The sequence below is a fragment of the Anoplopoma fimbria genome, chromosome 2 (genome assembly GCF_027596085.1).
Source record: "Anoplopoma fimbria isolate UVic2021 breed Golden Eagle Sablefish chromosome 2, Afim_UVic_2022, whole genome shotgun sequence".
Taxonomy (NCBI): Eukaryota; Metazoa; Chordata; class Actinopteri; order Perciformes; family Anoplopomatidae; genus Anoplopoma; species Anoplopoma fimbria.
The window spans coordinates 17,534,062-17,559,006 of record NC_072450.1 but is presented as its reverse complement, the minus strand read 5'-3'; the positions used below and the strand labels follow the sequence as shown (position 1 = coordinate 17,559,006).

General features: G+C 37.6%; 1 protein-coding gene across 2 annotated transcripts in view; it reads right to left on the bottom strand.

Annotated features, from left to right (window-relative positions):
- The window catches only part of tcf12 (transcription factor 12), a 72,222-nt gene extending 48,011 nt beyond the window's left edge, over positions 1-24,211 (bottom strand). Inside the window, exons 1-5 of one of the 2 annotated variants that reach the window (XM_054610472.1) lie at positions 24,022-24,211; positions 23,248-23,336; positions 22,903-22,975; positions 13,015-13,088; positions 5,368-5,470 (exon numbers count right to left, since the gene is read on the bottom strand). In XM_054610472.1, the coding sequence (XP_054466447.1) occupies positions 5,368-5,470; positions 13,015-13,088; positions 22,903-22,975; positions 23,248-23,319 (322 nt within the window). In that variant the 5' untranslated portion in view covers positions 23,320-23,336; positions 24,022-24,211. Of the gene's footprint in view, positions 1-5,367; positions 5,471-13,014; positions 13,089-22,902; positions 22,976-23,247; positions 23,337-24,021 lie in introns of those variants that run through there. The other variant, XM_054610463.1, reaches the window with a different exon arrangement.
- Between the last annotated feature and the right edge of the window lie 734 nt (positions 24,212-24,945).

Below are 24,945 nucleotides of genomic sequence, written 5' to 3'. Positions count from 1 at the left end.
AAACAAGAGCATGTTAGAGGGCATGTTATAGACAAGAGACCGAGGCTTTATCTCTTTATGAGGACTTAGAAATTGTATGTTTGTGTTGAAGGGAAGACTAGTTTGCAGTATACAGAGAGTGAGCCTGTTACGCTAGGGTGACTTGAAACACGTCAGCATATAAATAAAAGTCATTTTTGACTTAAAATATAAATCAAATCAGACAATAATGGGTATAATGGGTCTTTTAATCTCCCATTAAGACTTTTCCCTACTTATTACGACAAAAGGCCACAAACTGTGACTAATGACAGCTGTGAAAAGCTAATTCAACCCTGTCTTGCTTAATAGCGCAGCAACTTTAAAAGCATCGTCTGAGGGTAGGCCTGAGAATCAAAAGGCTTTCTAGGCTTGGTGAAAAACAATATCAATCCATTAAGTAAATAATGACAAAAATGCAGCGAACACACACACACACACACACACACACACACACACACACACACACACACACACACACACACACACACACACACACACACACACACAAATCCACATCCAGTCATAATAGGAGTAGAGGAGTAGAAGAGCAGAGTTCAGCTCTTTAAGCTCATCGCCTGTGTTAATTGCCCAGATTGCTTGAAATCAACCTCCCCCACTGGCTTCTCCTCATCAAGCTAACACCACAAGAAAAAAATTGTGAAGGTAATTAGATCTATCTATTCCTTTTCAGGTCTATGAACTGTTGGTTATCCCTGTGGCTACACAATTAGAACAACAGAATGAGAAACAACCCTAAAAGACCTGCAGAAGTCAAGCATTACTACCTACAGAGACGTTCAGTGAAATACAGCCATTGAAGTCTCCAGCTGCACATTAACATGAAACTATTGGTAAGAACAAACAACTATGTACATTTTAAAGATAAATGTGTAATCCTAGAACAGTTGGAGGATTGTCTTAGAGTCTGACCCAATCAGGGTTGCAAGTCATTCGTGAATGTGAATGTCATTAAGAACAATATCTAACAATATAATGAGAATTTAAATTTCCAGCTCATCATTGAAGTACAACAATTATGTAGAGATACTTCAGTGAAACTATGCTCTTTCACAATCACACTACAATATTTATACAATATAGTACAATTGTAGTATTATTTCAGCTGGTGTGGATGTTTTAGAGGAGCAGACGAAGCCGAGCTGTTCTGTGATGAAAATAAATCTCTCTGATCAAAGTCATTATCCCACCTATTGCTTGTCATTATTAAGAATGTACATCTATTTGTGGAAGTTCTTGATTGTCTTTCTACCTCTTTGAATGATTTGTCAGTGACTATTTTGCTGAATGTGGGCAGTGCGAGGTGGGGTCAACCACGCATATATCTTTGGTAGTGGTTGAGGATGCAACTTTGTAAAATAATTTGATTTGCCACCGTAAGATAACGTTTTAAACGCCCCTTCGCTCGCACTGAATTGAGGTGAACAGAAGGCGGCTATTTGCCTATTTCTCTGTTCTACCTGAGTCTGTCTTTGCACAAGTAGAGTGTGCGTTTTCGCATATTTTTCCTAATATCGTGCAGCCCTAATGAGTGGTTGAGTCAGTGGAACGCACATGGCTGAGACTGCAAATATGTTCCAGAGTGCCCTATAATAAGCAGGAACAATGTGGCTGCCACCTGTCCGCCAGCATGCAGTGGATGACCTGCGGGTTGGTAAGAGGATTGTGCCACAAGAGGGAGGGGCTAAGATGCACGTGAGGCCCAGACCGGCTGATCTGTACTAACATGGGAGTCGGCCCCTGGTGAGAACAGTGTCACCCTTAAGCAATCAGTGGTTTCCCAGCATTCACCCAAAACCTCATCCAGCTTCAAAGCCTCTCACTCTTTTATTGTGAGCCCCCTTTGTCAGCAATCTATAAGCAGTGTTATGACTTTATAACCCCTTCAAATCCATAGAAGCAATAGCTGGCTTTTCTGATAATATGTCTGTACTATAGCTAAATACACACTGATGTGATTCAGGTTTTTCATTGTCCCGTGTGAGTGAGTCACATCATTTTGAGCACACTCAAAAATACTGACAGTATTAATTAATGCATATACACAACTTCACTACTCAAACAACATACTGTATACATAAACAAAACAAAAATAATTAGCTGTGCATTAGCACAAGGCTACACACAGAGCAGCCTATTGATATTGTCCAGTGTTTTTCTGATCAGGTATTATGCGAGCTTTAGCAGTACAGAGGTCCACTTTTGGTCCAGTGTTTCAAGAGAACACCAAATTTCAACCAGATGCAAATCATAACATGCGGTACAAGATCAGAACACTACATAATACAAAGTTACTTATTGTTTGTCTCTGGTTTCTTTGATCTACATTATTACTATTGTTTTGACATTTGGTGGGCACATGTTAGAAGCAGCACAGACTTTCACAGCGGTCCATCTTCAAATTGGATCTCAAGAATAAAGTTCAATAAAAACATCTTATAATCAAATTGAATTTAATCTTGAAGCTATTTGGCCAAGTAGCAGTATTATTTGATGATCAGGAGATAAATGACTTCACTAAAATGAGGAATGATTGACTTCACCATTTTGTCCCAAAGAAAATTTCTAATCAGCATTGGATTTCTTTAAATACAAATCACAGTTTAGATCTACTGTGGTGATAAACTAAACCATGCAAACATAGAAAGACATTAAGGTTATGAATTGGCTACTTGCCATCAGGAACAATACATTGAATAGTTGGCAGTTAACATGAAGAGGTCCTAAGGGCCCTGTCACACCAAGCTGGGTGTCGGCCACTACATTACCACTCTCACAGTTTCATCAAACATGTGCCAAATTGGCATTCAATGCTTACATTTAAACATAATTTACAGTTATAAAACTGGTGGGCTAGATTTGTTTATCTTTCTTTCTGCAATCCTGGGTCTTTTTAAATTAAATTTATGAATACAGGCTAGAAACAAATTCTGTCTTCTCACGCAGGTAGAGAACCGTAGTCTTTGCAATGTGCTCAAATGCAACTTTTCAAAAAAGAAGTGAGGTGACATATGGTGCAAAACATTTGATCAGGTTGCAGCTGTATTATTTTGAAGTTGGCTTGATATGTAAGCGTCGTAATAGTTAATTACAGTATCCAGAACCCTTAACCCACTGGGATCACTTTCACTCGCCAACACTTGAGAGCATCTACTAATTCAAATGGATTCAGGCTACAAAAAAGCACTGTGTTAATAACATTAAGGGGCTGAACATATGTGAGGCGGTAAAATACCAGGAAGTCGTATCGTGAAAACAATCATTTTATTTAAAAAATAAATAAATCCCTAAATAAAACAAAAGTTAATTTCCCAGTCGCTCCATGCGCCTCTACATGTGTGCCTGAACTACAACGCCAGTGTGTGTCTGTTTACACTAGTGAAATGTAAAGAAATAACGTAAATATTATAGTAAATACTATATTTTTCAGCAGAATTTATTTGTTTTTCAATATGTTAAGTATATAGGTTAATTGTGTTCAAGTGTTTGCTTGAGCCATTTGAAGACATGCTGCCACGGTACGTACACACAGGTGTGCACCAGGATGGTACCAACTCCGCCTCATTTTGAGCCAGGAAACCCTGATAATCTACCAGTACACTTGCAAATATTTTATTGTCCAACACACACAGCCTCAGAAAAAAAACCCCACTAACATCTCATCCACAATGAAATGTGTGCTGTGTAACAACAACCAGAGATGCTAAACAATCCATTCACAAGTTCAGAAACTGAACTGACTGACTGGATGCAACAATTTCAATCACTACTGCAAGATGAATTAAAGTTTATTGATGAAGAATAACACTTCAGACATGATACATGAGGGTGCTGAAAACTCCATAAATCTATATAAAAATCCCAGATATTACTGGGGAAAGACAATTTAATAGGACCATCTTGAATACCAAGCCTAAGATACCTCAGGCAATTCCAAGTTTACAATCACGCTGCAAAAGATCACATCCATATTCTGCAGCTGTTAAGTATAATTAGAGACGCAGTTGAAAAGGGGAGATATACGCAGTGTGTGCGTGTGTGTCTAAAACAGTCATGTGATCAATTACAAGAAAGATAACATTTAGTTTCAATTCAGCAGCAACCATTTGCGAACTAATCTCTAGGGTCATTACATAATGAGCTGAGATGTAGTTAGCTATAAAACTGTCAAGTGATTTCACATCCCAATGATGACAGGCCAAAGAGATGGATAACACACAGCTTTTAATTGTTAATATTAGATAACAGAAATAGAGTACTGTATGTAGCTGCAAACACCGGTATTTTTGTGATCATTATCAAAACAGAAATTATAATTTGATACAAATATAAAAAATCCACGTGTTAAGAAGGAATATAAACACACGAATAGGCAATCTTTTGTGTATTTATTGTCACAATAGCCAATAAACAACCAGCAGCCACACCTCCACCAACCTGAGTCAGTTGTGACACCCGAACACCACATGTTCTAAATGAGCGTGTGTGAAAACTAGATCCCAAGCGACTAGAGAAGTCAAAATAGATGCTTAAAAAGTAACGGATAAATGGCTAAAAAAATGTGGCTTCTTCAACTCAAAGTGACAGAAGAATTTAACTTGACCAAACATACAATAACGAAAAGAGAGACCGAGCCTAAACACTGACAACTCCAGAATCATTATGTCTGGCAAGAAAGAAAAAAAATGCACTTTTATATTAGGAATAGGGTTAAATTACACTTACAACTAATAACATTTGACTTATCTAAGAAACTCTACAATAAAATGGAATCCCTGCTGCTCTGCTCTGAAAATGAAATTTACAATTCTGATAAAGACATTTTCCTATTTATATCAGGAAACCAACAGGTGGTTCAATCGGGGGAAAAAATAAGGACAAGCAAGAAATGTTGATCATTAAATAATCTACAATAAATTCGAACATTAGATTTTTATGTGAGAAGGTCTTCTCTACAACAGTCTGTTTAACCTTGCACCCTTAAATCACTACCATGCCGCCAAGTGAAGTTGCTGAGGGCGGTTTTGATGTCTAGGAGACGGCTTCTTATGACGGAAAGCTATACTGATGGCGTGATTTCTAGCCTGGGGGAGGGTCATCACAGGAGGAGAAAGAGGGAGATACTGAGAGAGGGGAGGGGGATTAAGGGAGAAAATAAAGACAGCAGGAGATGGAAACAAAATTGCCCTGCAGCCTGGCAAGCCTTTCAGTACTGCTACCTCCAGATGCATGATGTGCCTTAACCTCAATCAGGCAATTTTCAAACAGGATGTCTTTCCACTACCAAAGGGCATGTGAGGGGTGGGTTGAAGAGAATCACTTACTTACCCATTATGTTCGAGTTCATGAAAGGTGTTGGGGACAATCCTTCATGGGACACTAATCGACTGTCACTCAAATGATCGCCGTAATGAGGGCTGTCAGCAAATCCCTGGGGGAAGAGATCAGAATATTAAGCACATTATTGGGCAACTTCACTAATTGAGTGAGATGGCATTCCACTAATTAGTTAGAGGAGAGCACAACTGGTTAGTTATGCTAATAAACTGTCACCTTTTTTGTGTAATAGTCCCAAAGAAATTAAAGTGACAGGAGAGAAAAACAGATCCTTAAATCTCTGTTACTGAAATTTTCACTGTTGTTTCACATTAATAATACATTTATATTTATGAACCCATCATTTGCCATGTAGAGACAAATATTCAGGGGATTTGTTTGTTTCTATTATTTAACTTTTAATATTTATTATATCATTTAACTTCTCGCATCTATTTTGTAAGGTATTTTGAGCTGCATGAGAAATAATTATCATCATTTACCATTTTTGTGGGAGAAGCATTGCCAAGTGTTTCAGAGATGAGGGAAAATGTTGCTAATAGTTTGCTAACCGCAGCCAAATGACTCACTGCTGCGGCTACGGCTAGCTGAAGGCTAAACAAGCAGCAACATTTTCTCTTCATCTCTTGAATAGTTTAACTTCTGCGTGAGCTCACCTTTGCAGTGCTGTAGCCTCGATGGCTGAGGTTAGCCGAAAGTTTAGCTCAATTATTAGCAACATTGTCTTTCCATCTCTGAAGAGCTTCACCGATATTGTAGTTTGCTAGAGATTCAATTACAGTTTGTCATCTCAAAGGTGTCTGAGAACATTTCAAGGTGGACCCTTACTCCTAAGATTCTGGCTCCAAACAACAAAACAAGATGACATTTTATGGTTAACTTTAGCCAACTACTCTGTCGTGAAAGTGGCTTATTTATTTTTAAAGCATAGTAACTGTTTCTTTGCAAATTTTCTCAAGTTTTGAAATGAAAACAAGTTTGTGTATGTGATTAAATATTCTCTTATAGCCGGGAAATAATCAGAAATAAAGGCAAAATGTCGTTGTCGTTATGCAATATTTGTGTTGTGAATTTAACTCACCACTAACTTCTTCAGCATATGAACTTCATATTAGCAACATATCAGCACCAACAGAGTGATGTAAATATTTGTGGTGTTTGTCAGCTCTTTGAAAACAACTGAACCTGCTGAAACCTTTGTTTAATATTTATCACAATACGTCTATAAAGCAAACGTCTAAACCTTGAATATGCAGTTGAGTTTACATTTAACTTTTCTTCCTGATTCTACTATTTTATCTATATAATAACAGGTTTATTTATATATATCACCCCACAGTTCTTAAGAAGTAGTTGTTACATAGAAGAGAAAGAAACAGAGAGATGCAATCCCATATCATTCCCAGGTACCTGCAGCTTAAAAAATTGTCTTTTTCTCCTGCAGCTTAACGGTGCCTTTTCATGACAGTCATCAGCTTCGGGGGCTTAGGTCTAAATATCGGTCACAGTATGGTTTTTGAAACTCGGGGTCCTATGTAATAAAAGATACTCTGTTACAGTGCTAATCCCAAGCCCTGTGAAAATCCTCCTGTGCTTCAGTCAAATACATCTCCCCAAACTACATTAACTCCCAGCAGAGGGACCGAGTAGCAGTGGGCTTGCATTTCTATAGAGCTATTTTCACCAACTCATACCCTTTGCATTCAACATACAGTAAAAAAAGTAAATCTTATTATCCATCTTTTTTTTGTGAGTGGATGGTGATGGAGTAATTTCAAAGGCAGTGGAGTGTTGTGCTGTGTCGAGGGAATCCTCAGAGATTCCCTATTGTGCTCCTGCCAGGCCGCACACACTGTTAATCACACCATGAACAGACTCAATAACAACAACAGCCCTGTGAGAGACGCTCTAGCAGCTACACAGACCTACACAGCTAACGTAAGCAGGCGGAAAACATCTCCTGTCTTCTGCAGAAAAACAAGGAAATTGCTTCAAACTACAGACTTAAAGGAATAGTTCAACATTTTAGAAAATACACTCATTTGCTTTCTGACAGTGAATTAGATGAGAAGATTGATACCCCCCTTTTATTTGTCCATTAAACATAAGGCTAAAGATCGCAGCTAGTTAGCCTAGTTTACCATAAAGACTGAAAATAGGGGGAATCAGCTAAGATTAAGAAAAACACTATAACCAGCACCTCCAAAACTATCTAATTAACTGGAGCAGACCGGGGTGGACCACCACCTCACTGCATGCTAAGATTAAGAAAAACACTATAACCAGCACCTCCAAAACTATCTAATTAACGTGTAATATCTAGTTTTTTTAAATAGGTACAATAGCTTAAAACAACAATTTGCCTTTTTACTGGGGTTATGTGCCTCCGCTTTTTGACTGGCAACTGCTTTCAACCCATTTTTTCCAGATTAGCAGACAGCATTTAACGTGTTAATTAGTGACCTTAGGAGCTGGCTCTCTCCCCCCGTTTTCACTCTTAGTCCTGGCTATAGTTTTTTATTAACGGCAAATAATAGAGTGGTATTCATCGTATCGATCAAAAGCACATTTGCAAATTTCCCAAAAAGTCAACCTACTCCTTTGACGAAAATATTAGAAAGCACTTGATCATTCATCAACAAGTCTTCTCTAATTGATATGACCGTAACTGTCAATCCAGGCTCATAGTGAGTGTGTGTGTGTGTGTGTGTGTGTGTGTGTGTGTGTGTGTGTGTGTGTGTGTGTGTGTGTGTGTGTGTGTGTGTGTGTGTGTGTGTGTGCGTGTGTGTGTGTGTGTGTGTGTGTCAATGCAAACATCTGGGACTCTTGGATCATCAATCACAGATCCCTCATCATTCCCAAACACTAGTGGCCTACATCTAACTGAGACACTAACACGCGCTGTCATCGCTGCTATGGGGCGACGTTGGCACAGTTGGCTAAATAACTGTCAGATCACTGCGGCAGCGTGCAGGCCTTTTCCTCCAATCACTCCCCACAACGTTTAACAAGTCATCTCTCTCACACTCTGTGCTGCGTCCCAGGTGAGCGTGTGGCTGCATGTGGCTGCTTGGGAAGTGATGATATGGTCTTGATGGATACGTGTGGGGTCGAGTATCAAGTCGGGGCAGGGCACTGGGGAAGAGGGGGTTGTCGTGCGGCGGCGGTGGGCACAGCCCCGACTGTCAGACCGCCAGCCTACAGCCACAGCTGCCCAGGATACAGCGGCTGGCTGGGAGCCAAGGTCAGCGCGGCGGGGCTCGGGACTGTTCACAGTTGACTGATCACACACTCGTAGCTCACCCGCTCAAACAAGCTCAGGGACAAGACTGAATTCCCTTTCTTAACAGACTGAAAGATAAAGCACTGATTTCTTACGAGAGCCTTGGACAGATATTGTGAAAAGCGCATCTTTTGTGAGATAACTCTCAATATTTAATCAATTATATGATTCTCATTTAACAAAGTAAGTGAATGAAAACAGTCAATCCTAAAAACACCTCAATATTTTCACCTCAGAAACCAATAATACCCAAGCTTCTTCTACAATAAAACACACACTGTTAGCCTTTTACCATCGACTTTCAAAATCAAGAGAATGACAAGAAGACATCTCAGGGACAAGATCATCTCTGCAGATATTCAAAAGTATACACATGAACCTTTCCTTGGTTGTGAATGCTGAAAGCGGACCTATATTCCTCTACATTTTTCAATGTAGAAACTTAATTTAAACATCAAACATTCAGCTTAACAAGGACACCATCTATTGATATTATCACTGAGTGTGTTTGACTTTCCACATTTAAAGGAATGGATGCATTGTTCAGAACTAAAACATTTCCACACTTCATGCATTATCAACTCTTATCCTTGTTATTTCTACTTTCAGCTACAGCAGAAACCCCATTCAAACCTTTAAAATGTCCAAATCATTCATACATTCTGGGTTTAATTCAACTTTCAAATCTCATTCAAATCTTTTAAAATATTTAACATTCTCTGAAGCTTGATAAAAATGGTTTTAGTTGTTTACATTTGTGTGTGTGAAATGGAATATTTAGAGTTCTAAAGGAGCCTTACAATCTTAAAAAATTATCTTGCTCTAATTTCCACAATTTTTACTCTTCATACATCATTCTTGCTTCAAAAGGTAGGAAATTATATTCTATTTTAAGATAAGATAAGATAAGATAATCCTTTATTAGTCAGTAGTTAGTAAGGGGAATTTACAGCAGCATAGAGGATAGTGCAAACAAGAGACATAGTAAGAAAAACAAGATCAAAATAAGTATTATAAATAAGCAATGTAGCTACAGAAGCAAACAGACTTACACATTTGGCAATGTGATCCTTAAAGTGACAGAATTGCCAAGGATACGACGAATTGACTTCCGTGGAAACTTAAACTTAAAATTGACATCAACACGCTCGGCAAAATCATTTTTGTCTGATGGTAATATTTTACTCACGTTTTTTGACTGAGGTTGGGAGGTGTGCCTCGGCTTAATTTTAGTAAAATCAACTGTCTGACCTAGGAATCCCTTAGCTGTTACCATCACCATGGCAACGTTTGATTACAGCTGATTAAGATGTGCTAATTAGTGCAGTTTGATAAACACTGACACACATAAACATATAAGACAACAATCACACTTTTTCAAGCATTTTTAATATTTCTCTATCTATTCATACTTTCAGCTAGAAACTCCATTCAAACCAGACAATGTTCCACATATTTCATACCTTATGGGCCTATTATTCAACTGTTATAGCCAGCAATTCAGATTAGTGTCAGCTTTTCAACCAACCTTCAAATATTCCAGATCTTATATTATGGGCATTGTTCAACTTTAAAAACCTGCAATTTACCGTCAGCTTTACCGTTAACCTTTAAACATCAAGCATTCACTGCACAATTTCCTTAGAAGTTAGCTTCCTGTAGTTTTAATTAGTTCTTTAAAATATATCTGATTGAAATGGCAATTAAAGATTGCGATTTAAGATTTAACATTGGTGTAAATGTGAGCCTCTTGCCCAAAAGACATGTTCATTTTGCAATATAGTAAGTGGTTTTACATGGTGTTAGCTCATGTTTATATTAGGCCAGTCTGCCCCCTGATGTTACACCTCACCATGTGTTTTGTCAGTTCACTACAGGTGCCTTCCTTAAGGCCTTTACAGGGATGAAAAAAAACATTAACACAGAATATTCGTTGACGATAGTCTGGCAACCTGTCCAAGGTGAACCCTATCTCCATCAGCTGGGATTGGTTCCAGCAACCAACGAACCTGCATAGGAGAGCGGTTGCAGGTAATGGATGGATCATGGTGGGCTTTTTTCGCGTTCAAACCTTTCACACCAAGACAGACATGATGCTCGCATTCTGGGCATTCCACCAAAAATGAACGGTCATAAATTGTGTGTTAATACAACAGCAATAATTGATGTTACGTTATCGCTTATCCTTTATGGTAAGGTTTTATATTCAACCTTTCACAATGACTACATGTTATTTTTGACACGTATACCTATACTAGATGTTATCTTTATGTTTGTCAAAGAGGACACTATTTCGCTAGATGAAATAGATCAATATAATATAGTTGTTAGTCAGTATGAACAGAATTATGACATTGACATTAAATAAAATCTATTGATTGTGTGAGCATAAGTCATTATTTTTTCTAAATTTGAAAAATGGGACTACAAAATTCTAATTTTGTAATCAGCATGAATTGGCTATAAAAGATTGTCTACAACACACACCACTCAGCTCTATTTTTAGTAACTTTGTGCATTATCAAGTAATATATTATAAACAGCGATTAAATGGTCATAAATTATTGATTGACAACCATAATAGGAATATGCTACTTTTCTCGGAATATAAATTTGGAGAGTATCTGGTGAATCACTGTCACATCTGTTTTCTAAAACAGTCTTAAAATGCAGCTCACTTCTTAAAGCAGAATATACAGTATGTAATATTGTATAGGCTGTATAAATCTATTCTAGATCAATATAAGGTGTATGCAGATGTGTGAGTGTGAGTGTGAGTGTGAAGAGTGTGACATGTGCTTGTTTTAGTGCTCGCCTTATGGTTGTGCAAACAGCTGTCTGCTGGCTGATGCTGTGCCTTGCAATGTCAGAAACACTCATTTATATGCACCTGGAGCACAGATATCTCAAGCGTCTCTGTTTTATAATTCAAATCAAGCTGCCTATGTTACCATAGCCTGTAGATGTTCATTCGGGAAGGGCACAGAGAAGTAAACAAGGTAACGCAGCCCGAGTGGCTCTGACATTTAACTGAAATCTAATGGAAAGTGACAGGAGATTGACATTAAATGAAATTCATACAGGGCATCTAGAACAACCAATGTGTGAGGGAGAACAAACAAACAGGGAGAGAGCTGATCACACTTGCTCACACAAAAAGTGAGATGTTCTTACTTTGATAGAAAAACAGAGATGCAGTTTAATATACACAGTTTCTTCATCAATTTCTATCATCATTACTATTATTATACAAATTATATTTTAAGTCAATAGCAACAATTAACATTGCAATATAAGGACTATGGACTATTTATGTAAAAATGAAATTCTCATTTTCTTCTTTCATGTAAATCTGGTATCATTAATTTACACAGATATCTTAATATAATCTGAAGTATTTAGACTGCACAGAAGACACACCTTCTCTTAGCATAGTGCAGAATAAAATGATATAAATTATAAAAATGTAAAAGAAAAGGACAAATAATTGTTTGGATGTGCAACAGAAAACTGCTCATAGTTGTAACAACAACTGTCTGTCTAAATACCATTTCTGAATGTTTTTTGTTGTTGTTGTTGTGTATTTTAATATGACCATTACTCATATAAGTTGGTGTATTTGCCTCTGGCTGCATCAGTTTTCTTATTATAGTACAGAGGTGGAACCATGTTACACTGAATTTAATAAGAGCCATCAAACAATAACTGGGTGCCATTTGCAGTGGCAAATAGAACTTACTGTAAAAACACTACTGCAATGTCTACTGAGATACTGAGCATGTGTAAACCCTTTGTCAGCAGAGGAATACAAGCTGAACAAAGAGCTTTAAGCGATCATGTATTTTATTGTAGTTTAAGACAGTTTACTTCCGCTAGAATTTCCACAATATGACCGGCCGGTGGAGGAACAAAGATCTCAAAAGGAGGTCAGTGAATCCCATTCAAACCTGCTTTAACACCATGAATCACCCGGAGATGGCTTGTTAACACCACTGTTGAAAGATGAGCTCACTTTTGATCAAAAGCAAAGCTATTCCTCAATGAAATATTTTCAAAGAACTCTTTGACTAAAAAGGAAGCTTGATCCCACATATTATCAGATTCCAGTAAGGGTTTCCGGCAAGAACAACAACATATTTGACAAAAAAAATAAAATTCTACCATCCATGACAACATATTAAGTCCTTTCTGTCACAGAGAAATGTGTCTATTACAGGTCATACAACATGACTGGACAGTCTGGATAAGGTGAGACTAAAACATTGTGAGTGTACCGGTTTGATGTAATGAGTGTTAAATGATGTGCTGTGGAGCAGAAAGGCCACTCAGAGGCGTTAAGGTGAGGGTCATCTTACCCGGGAGGAGTCATAGGAGGGACTGGACTCGCCACCTGGGGCCCAAGACGCTTGGTTGGTCCGCTCGTCCATACCTGTCAGAGAGAGAGATGCACGACTCGGTCAGCAAGTAAAGGTTACTCACATAGTTCAATGTACATATAGTTTATCCACATTCTCTGCTTCTGTCTCAGATAGAGGCACGATGAAGAAGTATGGAACAACTGCATCACAATGACAAATACGATGCTGGTCATTAAATACACAAGTTAATGCAGTGTCCCTGTGATTTGAGTTTCATATTATGTTTTCAGGTTGAAACATCAAATATAGACAATCCTACACTTGAGACAAAGACGTGTTTTGCTCAGGTTCCCTGAATGATATAGTCGAAAAATCACCTTTTTTACAATACTTAATATTGTTTTTAATTACTTGGCAATTATATTGATAATTGAGTCACTTGTCAAGCAAAAATACCGAACATTTGTTTTAAATAATTGTAAATTAGGATTGTTGGTTGGACAAAAAAAGATGTGAATTCCTTATTTTGTGACATTTAAAACAAAAAAGGATTAATCAAGCCAAAAGTATTCGGACTAATTGATGAAAAAAGTCCATGAAAATCATCATTACTTACAGACCTTGCCAGCTAAATCTAATCCTGAATTCCACTAACTCTCTTCAGAAATGATCTGCAAACTGTCTGACATGCTATAGATAATGAAAAGGGCAGGCGTATGTTATATCTAAAGTTTGATTAACATCTCACTGAAGTATAAAATGTTATGAGACATATTACCTTAAATAGGGGCAGGACTTTACAACCAAACTATGTTTTCTTCCAGTTTAGAAAATGCTTTTCAAAGGTTAAGTTTTATGTCACAAAAGGAATATTTCTTTGGTGTCATTTTGTTTGCTTTATATAAATCATGATCAACAATAGGCACTGTTTAATATGCTTCGATGTGCCAAAAAGCAAGATACAACTTCATGATTTGGCATTGACGGATGCCAGACTACTTCCAGACAGCTGAGCACTAAAACTTGATAAAACTCGTTTTTAAATGAAAGAAAACCTCTATGCTTCTAAAGTCAAACAGATAAACAAATCAAATCAATAACTCCTACCAACAGCAAAGACCATCTGGCATATATTGAAAAATATAATATCTGATCTTTGGAATCTGATTTATGAGATATAGTCTGTAAAAATATTTGATGCCTCAATTGTTGTTGCTGTTTGAAACAATATTGTGTTGCAGTAAAAGCCAAAGGTATTGATTGTCCCTGTTGTAATTCCATCTGCCTCAGTTAAATGCAATACCCCGTTCATGTTCCTTTTTAAATTCAAATAAAAAAAGATCAGATTTGAAGAAATTGTGTATGAAAAATAATAATACACCAAGCAACAAACAACTTTTTAATATAAAGTAATTTTTTTAACCTTAAAATCTAACAAATGATATGCACTGAGGTTGCTTCATGCAGCGAGAGACACAATCCAAGAAACACGACTGAAACAAACAACAGTAAAAGCAGAAGTAGAATCTGCACAGTAAACACCTGTGATTACAGATTAAAACATGTGGACTAGTTCCGTGATTCAATTCAAAGTAGCAGTTTAACAGAAAGACGATAGCTGTTGATTCCCTTTGACCAGGTTCAATGCAGCTTCACAGGTGCTTCATATGCTCCACTAAGGCTATTCATTTCAAACTGAGCACTTCAATACCAAAGGAAAATGATGAAAAAGTATATAAAACAAATATTGTGGTGTTTTCAGGGGTATCTGTGGAGGTAAAAACTATACCCAATCTGAGATGTGATAAATTAAACATTTTGTAGACAATGTGGTTGAAAGTTTTATGTTATTATAAATCAATTTTCAACTGTCATGCTGCCAATAAATTCTCTTTCAGAAATCTAATTATATACTTAACCAGAAAGTCTGTGACATTTCTCTAACCATAGATCACGCTTCAGTGAGCAGAGTTATAGATAAGTTTCGTCTTGAAAAACATGTTTTGCTGCCCACGCACAGCAGATTCATTTCCTCTTTAAAAGTCTTAATTATTACTCTCTCAGAGGCTCAATGGAAAATATAAATATATAAATATATATAGATATATAGAGTCAATAGTCTCACTTTCTTTATTCACTGCAATAGAAAAACTTGCATTACTTATTTAACTTCCACTTGTGTTACTAGGAGCACATGGGTCTAAATTTTGGTACTGTGACAACAGCGATGTGACATATTGAAGCCCGATTGAGGCCTTTTTACACACTGAATGTAACAATGGTCAGTGTTTGCTCTCTGGGCCACTGGCTGTCATCTCGTCTGATTACCATCACCCACCACGGCTCAAGGGTCCCCTCTCTTCTCCGAGCACAGACAGGCAGCACAATAAGATCACTCACAAGAGGCAAAAGGGAAAAACACAAATGCATTGTCTGTAATTTAGGTCTAATGAATCAGGAGAACCAGTGCTGCTCTGCTGTTAAGAACTCTGTGACAAAGATGCACAAAACCAGAAAAACGTTGCATCCATTCCCTTCTAACACATTATGCTCAAAGATGTAATCAATACGTTTATATGAACAATGAATGTGTGTATAATGTTAAAATCCCCCCACAAAGAATTATCAACCAATTTTGCAGCTCTACTGAGCTTTTTAGCTTCTTTTAGCAACTCACTGTTTTGTTTTTCAGCCACACATACCTTAGACAGTGCCACCATTCACAACAACCATGTTCTTCTGTAGGCAGCTATGAAGCATCATGACACGCTCAGATAACTCAAATGTACCCAACCTGCCCAGCACCAAACTACAAGTAGACAAGGTTGCTGAATATCTGATGAGCATACACTCAGTTACTAGTTTATCAGGTACACCTCTCTAAAAACTAATGCAGTCTAATGCAACAGTACTGCAATATATCCTACCTTACAATGTTCAGTTTTTGTTTGTTTTAGAGAGGTGTTGATTCAACTTCATGGTGATTTCAAATCCCTGAAGGTAGACTAAATAATAGAAACACCTTGCAATTGTGCTCAATCTGCAACATTTAAAACAAAAATGTAACACTCTTGAACACCAGGTAGGTGTTTTTCATAAAATAAATAATAGTGAATTCATATGAATTTGTGGAATTTAAGAAAAAAACTTCACTGTTGGATGACCAAGCGTGATTTTTGCATGTTTGGCTACATTCTGGGTTCGTTCCAAAGAAAGAAGGGTGAACTAGTTTGGTTAACAAAGCCTCCCATGAAAGACCCTGCACTATTTGTAAATGTCCCCACTGCGGGACTAATAAAGGATTATCTCTTAGAGGGAGACACCTGAGGGACGTTTTATTTCTTGGGCCCGACCTACTCCCAACACTGCTTAAAGATTCAATATTATGCATTGGAACTCACAATTGTACGTGCAAAAAATGTATTCAGCCATTTTTTTACAGGCCATATGGTAGATACATTTTGTATCCTTGAGTGTCCTAAAAGTACCCTGACCCTCAAATATGTCTCTATCCAGCATACATTATAGGTAAACCCAGTTTTTCTACTGCAGGGATGTCAGAAGCATTTTAAGTCTGATAAATTGAATCTGTAACTATGCTGCCCTGACATTTATTCTTTATAACACTTTTTTTGCCACATTATGAAGTATGTTTAAATTATATGTGGCTATTTATAATTTCATGTGCACAGGCATTATTTATTCTGCAGGTGACATATCCCACTGCTGTACACAGTATCCTCCATCACGTATTTTACGTAAGACAAGGAAGAGTAAACATCTAGCAATTGGTGTGTTAGATTTCAAAAGATCAAGATGAATAAAGTTGGCTTGATGATGCCACAACTGTAAATGTCCAGTGAACCTGTGGTAACAGTTGGATGGACAGAGAGAGCACAAAGCTTTGCTACTAAATGGACTCTTACTTCATCTCCGTCTCTGCTCGGTCCTTCATAAAAAGCTGCACTCTCCCAATTCAGCGAAACGTCATCCGACAGAAAGACTGAGGCGTTCTCATGCAACATGGCTGAGCAGTGCAAAACTTCAGCTCATTGATGTTTGACAAGAAAATGGTAAAATTAACAATTTCACCAACAGTAATACTGTATCATGTCAGTATCCAATCTAAGACGGAACACAAAGTCCCACACTGAGAAGACGATCTATTTTATTTTCCCTCGTGGATCCATGTGGCGCTGATGATGAAACAAAAATGTCCAATCAGTGAGTAACCTGTCGTTCTGTATGACTTCATGTTTGTAAAAAGTAAGTCAGAATACGCAGATAAGATCTGAACTAATGTGCAACAATACATATTTTTCCCCCTTGTATCAGACCAAATGAACCGAACTACATGTGCGAAAGCAGCATCAATGACATCAACATTCTGTATTAAATTAACAACTTACCAGTGTCTTTATTGTTGTTGTTTTTTGTTATCAATTAATACAAACATAGAAAGTTTTATTCATTTGTAAGTTGAATTGTATGTTTTATCTTAAGGAGAGACAGACAGAGAAATTACAGATAAAACCAAATTGGAATTGGATAAAACATAGAATTATAGTAAAACATAAAAATTATAACAAAGTCAAAAGCCCCAACAAGATATAAATCCTATTACATATACATATTAACAACACCTGCGCTTACATCAACATTTTAACCGGCCAAATAATTTGTCTCAGGACAAACAATTAAATAGAACAAAAACATTTTTATATAAAACACAGAAACCCCACCTTTTTTTCACATGCTTCCCATAAACTCTTGAACATCGTTAAATACAGTCAGACACAAGGATAAACAGTTTGATTCAGGAATCTATAAAACCCCATTCCTTCTGAGATCAAATACTTCCTGTCACTCAAAAACAGTTGGTGGAAAACTACACGGCTGTAAAAAGAAAGAAAGAAAAGCTTCTGGTCCGGACGGCATCTTGAATAAAATGAGAAATGAGAATTGTCAGACATTTAAAAACTAGTTAACCTGATTCGCAGCACAAACAAGTTTCCTATGATCCAAAATAAATAAATGACCCTTCTGTGCAAATACACTGATGGAGGGTTATTACATTTGTTTGATGAGACTATGGAAATGTATGCGTAACTACGACTGCACCTGTAATTATCTTAAGACCTGCCTCCTTTAGGCCACTTTATCACACAACAGACCACATTCACAGTCGCCTGGCTAGTTTAATTTAAGTCCACGTTAATGTAAACAAATCCAAAATAAACTCCCACCTTGCTGACTTGAGAGAGCTTTTGAACGGATTTGGTTTTCTGTATAAATGAACTGAAAGCAGTACTATAATGGTAAAAAAAAAAAACAATCACTGCAACAAACGCATGTATACAAATAATGAATGTTAAGTAAAACCTAGACATGAGAAGAACCAAACAGTTTCACAGGGACACACAGGATTGATGTCTCAGCCCTCCATTAATGTGTATAAATTACACTTAGTTTTAAATATTCTGCACCAGGTCCGAGATTTGACAACACAAGCTAGGAAACAAACACGACTAGTATGATGTATTATAATGGACGACAGAGAGAAAGAAACTGAGGTTCAATTATTAAGGATATACAAAAAGAAGTTACCAAGAAATACCACAAAAAAACAGAAAAAGAGACAAAAAAATGTGTTACTAGAATGAATAGAAATGAAATGTCCATGAATGGCAAGATTCACTGTGACTGTGTAGTATATCTTCTTTATGGCCTGAAACTGTCCGTACATAAATACAGAGCAGGGACGTCATAGCTACTGTCAGAGGATTACACAAACCAAGCTATTTATCTTCCCTGTAAAGGATTTAATCCAAGTATTCAATTCAACATAGGAAAGACAAATAAACAAATAAAGACAATTTCTACTGATAAGAATCTGTTAATGACTAATTTAATTATTTAAATTATTAAATTTATCAACCTAACCGGGTTGAGAAATGATTCACATCACATAGGAGTGAAGCTAAGGCCCCTTGACCTTTGGTTTACCCAAAAAGCTGAACTTACGAGCTGCTCGTCACAGCTCACAAATGTTCCACTACATACCACTAAATGAGAATTACCTATTCAACAGCAGCCATCCACTGCCCCGCTACACTGTAACAGTCAATGGCCTCATCAAATTTGCATCATCAACACAGCTGGAAGAGAGAAATTATGAATCTCTGTTAGAGCCACTTTGGGCTTATTTTCCAATCCATCTCTCTCCGGCACACTTTTGAAGGGTCTTGCCAGTCCCACTCTGCCTCAATTATCTGGCTATGACCAGCTGAGATGCAATAATCCAAACTCTCATTCCCTGCAATTTCCACACTTCTGTCTGCACACTCACTTGCCTTATGTTCACAATCACTTATGTCGGTGCTTCTTCCCTTTCCTTGAGGATCAGAGACACAGGAGCACATATCGGCGGCTGGAGGAAGGAGGGACTTTACCCACTATAGGCCCGATACACTGCTGAGGTGAGCCAGTTCATTTGCACATCATTATTTCTAAAATGATAATGGTTTAGTTTTGCATAATTCCATTTCATATAATTTCTCAAGAAATAGAAAAATAATGATTACCAACTATCGGCTATATCAGACCAATAACTGAGAGGAAATTGCAGTATGGAAATGCTAAAGTTTGAGGTCATTTAGAAAGAGTGTCCCCACTACATAGTTTACCTTAAACCTGAACTTTATTTCACTCATCATATACATAAATACAATTTTACCTCTCCTAAGCATTTTATGAGCAGTTGGGTTTAGTGTCTCGCTGAAGGACACTTGGATATGTGGAGAGTGGGATCGAAACCGCCAACCTTCTGGTTATCGGATAACCCACTCCACCGATGATCACCAGATAGGATGCCCCAACTGCCTCGAAAAGCCAGTATTGGTCAGGCCATGCTATGAACCCCCAGAAATTATAATCCATTCAGAAATCAAACATATGCAGGCGCTTGTTTGATGAGAAAAAAATGTATATTTATTATCTTAAGGTCTTTCGAGGTATTGGAACACTGAAAAAAACAAATAATTCCCTTCCATTATTTTCAAGCCTGTCCACATATTTATTTTCTGACCATCTACTCAGAAACACTTATCCATATTTATCCACAAAATACCATACTAACTCATCTTTGGTACATATTAATATATGGGGTTTCAATAGGGACTTCATTAAGGACCTCTTATAATCAAGATCTTATTTTCCTTTTTGCATTCATTCAGATATTTTTAGGCTGAAAAGCTGCAAACCATAAGTCAAAGCATTCAACTGCCAAATCTTGTTCATCAGTGTTTCCCTTATAACAAAATGAACCCACCAACAGCATGATTAACCATCATATGATGATGTAATATTAGGTCACCCAAAATAATTTTGCTGCTTTCTACCAATGAAGTTTACGTTGCTGATAATCCACTAGAGCCTGACAAGTTCTGTTTCTTTAAGCCATTACAGAAGGTTGAGATTTAGAAAAAATAAAAAACACTATATATAGACTGATATTTAATTTTTACGGACAATATGTTTAAAGTTAACAGTTAACATAACAGTAAATTGGTAACAAAATCATAATAGGAAATAAAAATATTATAAATATTAAGTATAAATAAAACCTTTAGCTTGAATAAGTATACTTTTTCTAATAATGTACCATTTAAAAAAAAACAGCAGCCCACATTTAGACTGTGTAACGTTTGCAAAGAACAAAGCTGGTGAGCAGACAACACACAGTCATGACAATGAGCTTTGGCTGCAACACAATTCTCCTGACAGTCTCCTATTCTTTTGTTTTCTTGACAAAAAGCACCGCGTTGCTGATGGTGTCTTTTTTAGAAGAGTTCAAGGCCCGGCCTGAGGGTGGCCATCCCCATGATGTCAACGTCTTACTATATTAAATCATAAAGCACGCACAGCAATGCCTTCTAAATAAAGTACATGGAAAACACGGATATGGCGGTTGATCTAGTGTACAGTCAGTATATGCAGTCCGGTTATCAGCAGACCAATAAACCTTCAAGAATCAAAAGTTTCACTATGTATCATCAATGTGTTTTAGATATGACTCAACAACCTGGCTCGTGAAAACATTGAATTATCCATGATTTAAAAAATGTACCAGCTTATTAGGTCAGCCTGTATAAACTGATATAAAAATCTTATCGAGTTGATTTTTCTTCTATATTTGAGGCTGCAGAGATAGTGGGGTTGCTCTTCAGGACTGCATTATTTTAAAAAGTGGATATTTTGTCAACAGGTTGACAAAAATACTTGGATTCTAAAAAAAAGACTGATAAAATGAACATCAAGAAGGTGTGACTTTACAGTAGAGTTTCCTTGTGTTACTGAAGAGAGCTCTCACACAAACACACACAAATGCACACACGCACACACTCAACGTTCTCCTCACTTGAATGATTAGGTATTCTAAAATTAATCCTCACGACTGCATAGTTCATGTGAGAGAGTTCCGTTCTAGTTCCTTTGTCTTTTCGTTCAGTTTCGACGAAGTGTGTGTCTTTAGTTTCACAGATAACTGACTACAACGAGGCTTTGTGGATTGCGCACAAAACATGCTTTCAGAAAACATAATGCTTTATTGTTGATTTTCTCTAGGAGCACATCAGACAATAGATGCGCTTCGGATTAATGTCCTGGAGCATTTATAGCTGGGAAGCCATCCAGAGGCAGGGAATCTGAACTATTGTTATTACAACCAGACCATCCATCAAGTCAAGATGCTTCATAGATAAACAAAAAAAACGACCAGTAATTAATGGAAGAGACAATTCAATGTGTGTAAGTGTATTTGTGTGTGTGCACGCGTGTGTGTGTGTGTGTGTGTGTGTGTGTGTGTGTGTGTGTGTGTGTGTGTGTGTGTGTGTGTGTGTGCGTGTGTGTGTGTGTGTGTGTGTGTGTGTGTGTGTGTGTGTGGGCTATCAGAGGGACTTGGCAATTATCAAACTGCAACTTGTTCAAAGGAAAACACTACAGAATAATTCAATGAGAGGAAGACTCACAATCCCATTAAACTACACTACAGTACACAAGCAGCTCCACTTCTGATTGCATCTCACATAGACATATTAATTAACCTGATTAAAAATCCCTCCAACCCACCTCACAGCAAACTCGAGCTATCTCAATATAGGTCATTTCATATGTATTTGGCGATATATATCATCATATAGCATGTTTTCTGGCCTATTTGTGTATACTCCTGTGTGAATCCTTGACAAATTAAAAGTGCTGAGTATTTTCTTGTTTTATTAAGAATCTTAGTGCAAAATGAACATAACAGTTTCATGTTAAATTCTTTGAGAAGAAAAGCATAAATATCCCCATCTATGTACCAACTATGTTTACATGCATCCACACAAATACAGAGTAATAAGATTAAGACAATAGTGTTGTTTAACTACACTCAGTTATTCCCATAAGCAGAATTCTTATCAATTTAGATTTTCTGAGAAGTTTGAGTTAGTATGTGCTTGTTATTGTCAGAGTACATGAAATATTTGTGTATTACAATATCTTGACATGATTCTATTGAAAGTGATACATTATAATATTGAATTATCTCCCAGCCTTAGCTGCGCTTGACACTTAATAACACACCTTGATCAAAGCAGCCAAAACCTGCACGACTTCGGCTTACTTATGCATCTAGATCACCAAAACATTTAGAAATATCCATGAACTAGACCGTGCTTTGTTCTTCATCTCTACTACAACACTCCACTGTAACTCCAGGTGGAGAGCCCATGTTTTAACCACACGGAGAACACAGAGGAGGGAAAAGCGTCACATGCAATGCAAGACTAAAAACTAAGACCATATCAGAGGTTTTACTGAAATAGGTTTGAGGGATCCTACCTGATGCAGTGAACTGACTGCTTCCGAGTGTGGTGGGCCTGTTTTTCGCTCCGCTTACAGGTGGAGAGAACATCTGAAAAGGAAGAATATGGACCTACAATTAGAGGAAAGTCTCAACAGTGTAAAAAGCAAACATTCACATAATGTGCTGCAATTTATCCTGAAAGCAGCTTATGATTTCCACCCCAAAAAAACAAACAAGGATAGTCTGTCAAATCATATTAGCCAACACTAATATGAACTGATCAATTAGTCATGCTTAAGTCTATTTAGTCCTCACACCTCTAAAAGCCCTCAGAGCTGCGTGGCTCCAAAAGGGTAAAAGAGAGTGAAAAGTCTTCCTACCGCACTGAAATCCAGCAGGTCACTTAATTCCTTGTCTGTTCCGAGAGCGGCAATCCGCTGCTGAGGATTCATCCTGGCGATCTAGAAACCTGGAGAAACACACAGTCCATCAGGTCCCCGCGTGGCCGGCTGATTGAGCAGGAAACGACTGCCACGAGAGCCTGAGATTGTTATGGATGCAGGATGGAGACCACCGCCGAGAAGTTAAGTTGCAGCAAACAGAGACACCGACAGTTTGGCCACATTATGGTGGATTACAGATAGTGCACACATTGTTGAGTTTATTCCCAAACAATAAAGATGCATTGATGCCACAGCTGGTTGGAGACCTGCAGCATCACACTGCTGCAGTCACCACTTTTCTCTCTCTGGCAGCACCGACATTTATGTAACTCACTGACGAGGCTGCTCACTGACAGTGTTAATGTCAGTGGGTTGTGATGCGGACTCCACAAAGCCAAACGACATAAGGTCCCTCTGCTAGCCCGGCTCAGGCTAGCTGCAGTTTCTGGTTCATTTGTATTGAAAAAAGGCTAACATTTTAGCATAAGCTGCAGAGGTGGAAGGCATTAGTACAGAGGATACTTCTTTCTCCAGCGAGTGAAACATATATTGCATACTGGTTCAAAATAAGTAACTCAGACAAACAAATATTTCCAATGACAGTCGGAATCTGCAGCTCCTGAAAACAAAAAACGCAGTGATGGTCTTTCTAAACTCCCAACTTCTTTCACTGGTCCGAAAGCTTTTGGTCAACTCCCTCTGATATTTTACCTTTTTCCCGATTACAATCCCGACTAGGGTGATCTGGTGAAGACACGCTTTCTTGCAACACGCCTCAAGAGAGCAAATGTTGGGTTTAAACGCCAATACCTGCGTGAAATATCCTCTAAATGTATCAGTTACGAGTTTCCCTTAGGCAGACATTTTTGGTTTGCAAAAAGCCTCAGCACCAAGATGACAGTGGTTGTGTATCCCTCCGCCGAGCTCAGTGACATGATGGTCCCACACAGCAGGAGATGCTGCAGGAGTCAGCACACACACTGCCATGGGACACACTGGTGCACGACATGTCTGTCTCTGCTTTAATAAAAGTGCATCCAATGGAGTCTAGTGGACTGCAGCGTCACAGACATGTTTACATTTGAATGCCTGCAAACAAATGCAATGTATTCCATCAGAACAAAGTATATAGAAAACTTGCCATGTTGTGTTTTTTTTCTGTCAAAGCTGCTATTTCTTATTTGCAAAGTAAATGTTAATACTTGTAATGTAGGTATGTAACGTATGTAGTGTCAGCCTGTACCGATGTGAGGGTGTACAGATTGTAAAGCCTTCTGAGGCAAATAATTGATTTGTGATTTTGGGTTATAGAAAGTAAATTTACTTGAATTGAATTTAACTGAATACAAACTTCTTATCAAAGCTATGTCTTCCTCATTTAGGGTTTGTAATTTCATCAAAAGATGTGTTTTGAGTAATGTAACAGATTATCTTTTGTTTGTTTTTCTTATTTTTCTTGGTGTTTGCAACTGCTGTAAGTGAATCAGTCATATTGGGTGAATTTATACCTTCCTTTGTCATAGTCCAGTAGCCTACAGCATGAAGTTTCTTGAATGCAATTAAATGCTGTTATGGCTGACATTTTCACAGTTATAGGCATTTAGTGTATTTTTTATTCGGTGAATGCAGACAGGT